This window comes from Lathyrus oleraceus, chromosome 6 (assembly GCF_024323335.1).
Source record: "Lathyrus oleraceus cultivar Zhongwan6 chromosome 6, CAAS_Psat_ZW6_1.0, whole genome shotgun sequence".
In the NCBI taxonomy this organism is placed as follows: domain Eukaryota; kingdom Viridiplantae; phylum Streptophyta; class Magnoliopsida; order Fabales; family Fabaceae; genus Lathyrus; species Lathyrus oleraceus.
This window is the reverse complement of record NC_066584.1, coordinates 5,614,330-5,622,890: the sequence shown is the minus strand read 5'-3', so window position 1 is coordinate 5,622,890 and position 8,561 is coordinate 5,614,330. Positions and strand designations below refer to the sequence as shown.

General features: G+C 28.8%; 2 protein-coding genes across 3 annotated transcripts; one reads left to right on the top strand and one right to left on the bottom strand.

Annotated features, from left to right (window-relative positions):
* Positions 1 to 322: 322 nt before the first annotated feature.
* Positions 323 to 2,065, top strand: LOC127096673 (3-ketoacyl-CoA synthase 4). Its single transcript, XM_051035222.1, has one exon. The coding sequence runs from the start codon at positions 388 to 390 to the stop codon at positions 1,915 to 1,917; it is 1,530 nt and encodes a 509-aa protein (XP_050891179.1). The 5' UTR covers positions 323 to 387; the 3' UTR covers positions 1,918 to 2,065.
* Positions 2,066 to 2,347: 282 nt separating this feature from the next.
* On the bottom strand, positions 2,348 to 6,332 carry LOC127096671 (sugar transporter ERD6-like 6). 2 transcript variants are annotated; one of them, XM_051035220.1, is made up of 18 exons: positions 5,998 to 6,331; positions 5,838 to 5,900; positions 5,496 to 5,585; positions 5,320 to 5,379; positions 5,059 to 5,124; positions 4,901 to 4,966; positions 4,730 to 4,805; positions 4,534 to 4,598; positions 4,352 to 4,444; positions 4,142 to 4,222; positions 3,978 to 4,062; positions 3,705 to 3,751; positions 3,562 to 3,624; positions 3,412 to 3,471; positions 3,121 to 3,186; positions 2,973 to 3,032; positions 2,754 to 2,868; positions 2,348 to 2,676 (listed from the first exon to the last, which is right to left on the bottom strand). In XM_051035220.1, the coding sequence occupies exons 1-18, from the start codon at positions 6,181 to 6,183 to the stop codon at positions 2,564 to 2,566; spliced, it is 1,455 nt and encodes a 484-aa protein (XP_050891177.1). In that variant the 5' UTR covers positions 6,184 to 6,331; the 3' UTR covers positions 2,348 to 2,563. The 2 variants fall into 2 exon arrangements, with proteins under 2 accessions (XP_050891177.1, XP_050891175.1); XM_051035218.1 differs by having other exon boundaries at positions 2,348 to 2,868; positions 5,998 to 6,332.
* Positions 6,333 to 8,561: the final 2,229 nt, after the last annotated feature.

Here is an 8,561-nt window from a genome sequence, read left to right as displayed (position 1 = left end):
ATGAAATGCATCACCGAACAGTTCATTATATGTGATCAGTATTCTTATTTTTATATGATGTCGGTGATCACCACCACAACTAAAAATGATAATATATATTTATCATCAAATATATTTAACTATATTATAAATCTAATTATAAATAATAATAATAATAATAATAATAATAAATAATAATAATAATAATAATAATAATAATAATAATAATAATAATAATAATAATAATAATAATAATAATAATAATAATAATAATAATAGAGACAGAAACAAACAGTATAAAAACTGGTGTCTGGCAGTATGAAATGCATCACCGAATCGAACAGTTAATTAACTGTTTCTTTCACCTTTCTTCCACCGAAAAAACAAAGAGATCGGTATTCTTATAGCATGGCTGTCATTGGCACCACCGCAACTACCGATGTGGGCACCGCTGGCAGTAGAGCAAAAATACTTGTTCCAGATTTTCATCAAAGCGTGAAACTAAAGTATGTCAAGTTAGGTTACCACTACTTAATCTCAAATCTCTTTAGTCTATCTTTTATCCCGTTAATCATAATCACTTTAATCCACTTCTTCCAAACACAAAACCTAAACCAGCTCTGGCTTCTTCACCACCACTACAATCTCATCCGTATGCTCACTTTCACCGGTTTCATAGTCTTCGCTTTCACTCTCTGTGTTCACAAGCGCCAACGCGCCGTCTACCTCGTCGACTTCTCTTGTTTCCGTCCCGCGGATCACCTCAAAGCTCCATTCCACAGCTTCATCCAACATTCTCATCTCACCGGCGACTTCGACGATTCCTCTTTGGATTTCCAGCGCAAGATTCTTCTCCGTTCCGGTCTCGGCGACGAAACCTTTCCCGAAGCCATGCATTACATCCCTCCCCGTCCTTCAATCTCTGCGGCGAGATGCGAAGCAGAATCCGTCATGTTTGGTGCCCTGGAGAATCTTTTTGTCAACACAAACCTAAATCCAAAAGAAATTGGAATTCTCGTTGTGAATTGTAGTTTGTTTAACCCTACACCTTCCCTTTCTTCAATGATTGTTAATAAATATAACTTGAGAAGTAACATTATGAGTTTCAATTTAGGTGGAATGGGTTGTAGTGCTGGTGTTATAGCTATTGATCTTGCAAGAGATTTGTTGAGGGTTCAAAAGGATAATACTTATGCCGTTGTTGTTAGCACTGAAAATATTACTCAGAATTGGTACTTTGGGAATAAAAAATCAATGCTTATACCTAACTGTTTGTTTAGGGTTGGTGGTTCAGCTGTGTTGCTATCGAATAAATCTGCTGATAGAACGAGGGCTAAGTATAAGCTTGTTCATGTTGTGAGGACCCACTGCGGTGCAGACGATAAGGCCTTTCGATGTGTTTATCAGGAAGAAGATGCTCTAGGGAAAACCGGTGTTTCGTTGTCGAAAGACTTGATGAGAATTGCTGGCTTGTCATTGAAAACCAATATTACTACACTTGGTCCTTTGGTGCTTCCGGTTACTCAGCAACTTAGGTTCTTTGCTAATTTGGTTTTTAGCAAGATTTCTAAAAGTGATGCGAAGATTTATATACCAGATTTCAAACTCGCATTCGATCATTTCTGTATACATGCTGGTGGAAGGGCTGTGATTGATGAGTTGGAGAGGAATCTTGACTTGCTTCCTGTACACGTGGAGCCTTCTAGGATGACGCTTCATCGGTTCGGGAACACTTCCTCGAGCTCTATTTGGTATGAGTTGGCTTATATTGAAGCTAAAGGGAGGGTAAACAAGGGTAACAAAGTTTGGCAAATTGCATTTGGAAGTGGTTTTAAGTGTAATAGTGCTGTTTGGGAGGCGATTCATGATGTGAAGCCTTCTCCTAATGGACCATGGGAAGATTGCATTGATAAGTATCCTGTGAAAATACTCGCATAGCTTGGTAGTCTTGTAGATATTGTGTATCCGGTAACTCAACTCGTGTTTGGTGACAGTGTGGCTTTTATGTGTTTAGTGTCAAGTTTTAGATTTCAAGAGCAAGTGTTTGAATCTTTCAATAAAATAAAAAGTGTATTCAATACTTTAAGCGTGTTGTGTGTCTAAATAATTTTCGACAGATTGTAATTAACATTTACATGCATCACATGTCTCTGTGATCATATTCTCATTTCAGGTTATGTTGCAGCCACAAGAGGTAACCAGAAGAAAATGGCATACAGCTGCTTGTTATAATTCACAAGAGCAACTAAAGGTTCTTTTTATGATTTTATAATATTAAAATACAAATACTGATATATGCTTATTGTTTATATGATCCTCTTGCTATTTGAAATGTCATGAACCGAAACCACTGCTACTCTAATTGAAATGTATAATAACCACTCTCTTTCATTTATTTGTTTATAATCAATCAATTACAACAAAAATGCAAGTATGCTGCTAGATTAGAAAATCACACTGTTTAGGTATTTTTCATATTTAACAAGACCAAAGAGCACAAAAATGAATTGAGTTGATTCAGAAAAAAAATATGAATGTGAATACATGAGTGAACACTAGCTGAAGTGCTACTCGAAAGGAAACTTCATCTGAAAAACTGTTGTATTTCTTCAAGAGTTTTTCCCTTTGTCTCGGGGACCCAAATGGCAACAAATCCTGCTGTGAAAACACACACTGCAGTATATATTGTGAAGGTTCCTGATAAAAACATAGGAAGCTTCTGGTTAGAAACAATAGATATTTATAGAAAATTAACATAGGCAATGCACACAAACCTCCCGAACTCCAATCCAAGAGCAAATTTGCTGTTAATGTAACCAACCAGGAAAAGAACCAATTGGCAAGTGTTGCAAAACTTCCAGCTAGGCCTTTGATGTTAATCGGAAGAATCTATTATGTAAAATATATTCAACACATCAACTATCACATTATATTACAACAAATGTTTGTTCATATATGGTTGTCATGCATATTATTATTGAAGAAAATTGTACCTCAGACATTATAATCCATGGCATTGCTCCTAATCCCAGAGAGAATGCAATAACCATGACCTGAAAGAAATTGAAAGTTTATAATAATAAAGTTAGGGAAACAAACAATAGAAAACATCATTTGTGTGATAAAGTTGTATTTACACACCACAACTCCAGCCACCGATACGAGGCTCAATGTCGCATATAAATCAGAATCTGGTGATATATATTCCTGAGAGAAAATTCAACATAAAATATATTATCCATATAAAAAACCAAAAATATAAAGAAGAATTTAGTGATATATAATCCTGTGAATCTGTGTTACAAATTTCTGAACATTTATGCATGAATGCATGTGTAATATCCGGTTAATGTATTATGTATATATAAAAATAAACAAAAACAAAAAATAAAACTGTTCAAAAAATATAACAAACAAAAAAATTATTATTACCTTCAAGTAGAATGATATTGAAACAACCAAAAGACTTAAAGCCATTGCAGATGAAGAAACCTGCAATAGGAGATTTTGATTAATCTCTTAATTACCCTCCAAACAAATAGTAATGTAAATGCAAAAATTATCGAAAAAGCTCAGACTCACAATAAGTAAAAGCCGGCGACCAGATTTGTCTGCCAACCACAAAGTTAAAATGGTAGCAAGAACCTAAATGACATGTAAATATTGTTCAGATTATGATCGGATAAATTTGGAACGTTACAAGTTTAGTTTCCTTTCGGTCGAACCTGAACAGCACCGACTCCAAATGTTGCTACATCACTCGAATTAATTCCTGTTTAATATGCGTTAAAATGATGAGAAAAAAATCATAATGTATAGTATATAAGCTCCTTTAAGAAGCGCTTATAGAAAAAGGAACATTACAACAATCTTAATGACTATGAGTTTCTTAAACAATAGCTTATAGTACAAGTTTCAATTTGCTTATAAATCTAAATTTTTTCATAAACTCTCTCATTTAGTTTCTCCATAAACATTTATAAGCTGGTACGACATACCAGCATTTTGAAAGATGGTACTGGAATAGAAAAGAACAGCATTAATCCCAGAAAGCTGTTGCAAAACAAGAAGTCCAATTCCAATCTACAGAATATCCGAGTCGGAGTTAGTTTAAGCTGATTAGGATCTGATTGAGACTATTGCTTCTAGAAAAATAAGTTACCATTAAAGGAAGCCAATATCTTCTTTGCTTGAGTTCTGAAAATCGAACTGTGTTTCTTCTATTTGCCGATGCAACAGAAGCCTGAATGAAATGACTCTCATTGATGATACACATTAAATGGCAATAAAAATTTAAACATCGTGAAATGTGACTATATAAAGAACATGCAATACAAAAAAAATGAAAAATGAAAAAAATTGTTATTATCACCTTAATTTCATTGACTTCGACTGAAATATCAGTTTCGAAACCTCTGAGCACTTGCAATGAACGTTCAAATTCTTCTGTCATGCCCATTTTCGCCTGTTTACACCAATTCAAATTAACTTCTATCATAATATCACATATTCAATGAAAATTGAAAATACTAATACTAATTCACAAAAGCTTACTAGCCATCTTGGAGACTCAGGAATGAAGAATAGACCTGGTATTAATAATGTACAAGGTATAATTCCTGCAAGAATAGGGTTTAAAGTTTCTTAGTGTAGATTTTTTCACATAACATTTAACTCATCTTTATGTAGTAATGCTGAAATAACATGATTAAGAATCTTATAGTATAGTTGTATAGTTATAGTCTATTACCTAAAATTGCAAGGAATCTCCATTCAACAAAAAGTCCTAGAAGATAAGCCAGCATAATTCCAATGGTGACAGAAAGCTATGCAGAAAACAAAAACAAATAATAAAATTCACTAATATAGGAAATGATAATTATTCATTAAAATCTAGATAATCTTGATGATAACGACCAACCTGGTTTACTGAGACCAGACTTCCCCTTAGATTTTGAGGTGATATCTCAGCTATATATATTGGCACCTATATAATTTTGAAAACTCAATAATTATTATTGTCTTCACAAATAACTTAATCACAAACTAGAAAAAATGAAAACATTTTGAAATTTCTACCGTGTAAGATATTATTCCGACGCCAAATCCTTCCAACAATCTTCCCATATAGAGAAAAGAAGAATCCTGAAAGATCGAAAACATGTTATATTATTAATTAAAGTAACACTGACACTTGTATTCGAAAAAAGATTTGAACACGGTCGGTCTCAAAGTCAAACTCTTTTCACTTAGCATTGTTTTTTGAAATTTTATAGTCAAATTATCAGGATAATATGAACTTAAATAAATTGAGAAAAAATTGAAATGATCCAAACTCACTTTTGCAAAAGAGATGAACAACCAACCAATAATATTGGGAATGGATGCAATCATCAAAGACTGCAAATTTAGACAATGAATTTGGTAATTACTAGCATTAGTCATAAAAAAAATGAAGTTAAAGAAAAACACACATTTATATACAATGCAAACAAGAAAAGAAGAAAATGGTTTACCCCTTTACGCCCAACATACTCCGCAATTTGACCACTAGCTATTGCTCCAACCATGGCACCCACATTGGACAATGAACCAAACAAAGAAAACTATATAGCCGATAAAATAAAATAAGACAAATGAGAATCAAGAAATAGAATCAAATACTCTTAACATATATTTTAAATGAACAAATATCAAACATAAATTGATCTCGACTTTTCCACGTTGAACTCCACTTGAAGACAGACGTATTAAATTGATTTTATAAAGTTACATGTTTGAAAAACTAAGTGATCATTTTTCTCATTTACGATCATAGTATTCATTATTTTTCTCATTTGCGATCATAATATTCATACCTCAGAAACTGAGAGACCAAGGTCAGTGATTATAGCTGATTGAGTAGGTGATGTATACCCTGCCTGCAATAAATTATTATTGTTCATAGATTGATAATAATAATAACAGAAGCTTTTATTTCAACGTGTGCAGTAATAAAATGATGAAAATAATTCATACTGTAAAACCAAACTGAATTGGACCCAAAGCAACAATGATAACACAAGCAATAACAGAAATCGAAGAATCACGGATTGCTTGAGTTGACCCAAACAAACTTGAGCTTCTTCCACTAATTCTATACCAACTTCCTGTCTGTAAAAATGGCTTCTTCAGATTCCTTCCTTCTTCATTCTCTTGCCTCATTCTTTCCTTTTCTTCTAGCTATGATAATTTCTTAACACAAATTATCAAGAAGAAGAAAAATTGAGAAAGAGCGTGTGACATGTAATATTATCTTAGATCATGTGCTTATTTATTATTATATGGTTTGTCATTAGTATTTTAATATTAATAGATATGCTGTTTCAAGATATATTACAGCTATTGATTATAAGAAAAGTACAAAATACAGTATCACAATCTTTATATAAAATACATATGTTAATTAACGTGCTTGCACATTTATTATTACATCGTTATCCACTTTCTTTTTTTTATAATCTAGGGGTACTCAAAATAAAAAAGATAAAATTGAGTTTGAATTTAAAAAAAAAATCTAAATTTTCAGATATTTATATAGCAAATTCTTTAAATGAATGTTTACTAAGACATTTCCAAAATAAATAGAAATAATTATAATTTTTTAAAATTTTCTTTTTATACTTCATTGTAGAACTTAGTTTCTATGTAACTAATGACACTGTTAAAAGAAAGAAATGTGATATATATATATATATATATATATATATATATATATATATATATATATATATATATATATATATATATATATATATAATTTAATTAAAATAGACTGACAGTGTAAAGAGATTTTACACCGTTAATTAATCATAAACGTTGGATATTAAAATAAATTTGACTTTTATTTTAAAAATCTATAAAGTAATGCAAACAGATGATGGTGATGAATCGACAGTGAAAATCTGACAGTGCATAGTAATTAATCATATATATATATATATATATATATATATATATATATATATATATATATATATATATATATATATATATAATGAAGGGTATATATATTTTAGTGGATAAAATTCATAAAATATAATATAATTTATTTATTTAACTAAAAAAATATTTTTTAAATGTAAGAAAATGGTAAAATTAAAACCTGGAAATCATATATATATATATATATATATATATATATATATATATATATATATATATATATATATATATATATATATATATATATATAATGAAGGGTATATATATTTTAGTGGATAAAATTCATAAAATATAATATAATTTATTTATTTAACTAAAAAAATATTTTTTAAATGTAAGAAAATGGTAAAATTAAAACCTGGAAATTAAATTTACATGTTTAAATTGATTTATAACTTAATATTTTAATCATTTAAATCAAATGTCAATGTCAATATCCTTTTTTCATTTCTGTTTTTTATTTATAATACTAATAAATTTACATAATAATTTGATGCAATCTTAAAACTAAATTAGATGAAATGAATCTATTAACAGACTGATGTTTTTGCACAGCTAGAGAACTTGTTTAATCAGACATTTTAATAACAATTTTTTCTACAATTTACTATTATTATTATTAAATATTAATACATGAACCCATTTGCATCCCATCTTTTCTGCCGTTGATCTGTCAATTTACTAAGTCAATTAAACATGTGATCTTCTACCTTACTTAATGTATTTGAGATTAATTTAGCGGTAATATTGTATTATAAAATTCTAATGCTGACAATTTTTTATTTAAAAAAATGACCTATAGTCAAATATTGTATTTGTTTTTTTAATTTTGCTTTCATTTATACAAGTATCAAAACCCAAGTTGCAACCGACACCCACTAAGTATATTATTTTATATGTATAATTAATCTCTTGAATGAATAAATACAATAAATTTTTATAAATTATTTTAAATATATATATATATATATATATATATATATATATATATATATATATATATATATATTTTGAAGCATATTAATAAAAAGATGAGTTATAAAGTAAAAGGGTAACATCAACCAAAATCTTTAGAGAATCACAAAACTAAAAAAAGATTAAGGACTCATTTGATTCGGTTAATTGTTTTTAAGTTTTTAAATTTTAAAAATATAAATTTATCTAATAATTTATTTTTATAAAATTATTTTTTTTAAAATAGAAAACTAAAATAGATTTAAGAGGTTTTGGTTTTTGATTTTTAATTTTAAAAATTAAAAAGAGAAAATGGTAAAAAAAATTAAATATTGTATAACTTTAAAAGAGATTTTAAAATCAAAACTACCAAATATGGTTTTTTTTCTTCAAGACTGTTTTATAAAATTGATTTTCAAAATAGTTTTTGAAAAATAAAAACCAAAACTTATTCAAAGAAATCCTTAATATGAATAATACCTATTATGGTAATATATGATATTTCTTCCATCTATATATTTAAAAAATATATTTTTTTCTTTGTATTTTAAAAATTGTTTTTTCTTTAACTTTAAAAAAAAAATTATAAATTAAAAGATTAATTTTGACTTCCTATAACTTTAATATACATTATTCAATTGGTT

Bases quoted from the DNA above. Each gene is read 5' to 3' on its own strand.
- LOC127096673 (XM_051035222.1), top strand. From the start codon at position 388: ATGGCTGTCATTGGCACCACCGCAACTACCGATGTGGGCACCGCTGGC.
- LOC127096671 (XM_051035218.1), bottom strand. From the start codon at position 6,183: ATGAGGCAAGAGAATGAAGAAGGAAGGAATCTGAAGAAGCCATTTTTA. The intron at 5,901-5,997 runs GTATGAATTATT...AATTTATTGCAG, and splicing joins CAATTCAGTTTGGTTTTACA to GCAGGGTATACATCACCTAC. The intron at 3,752-3,977 runs GTATGTCGTACC...CATATTAAACAG, and splicing joins TACCATCTTTCAAAATGCTG to GAATTAATTCGAGTGATGTA.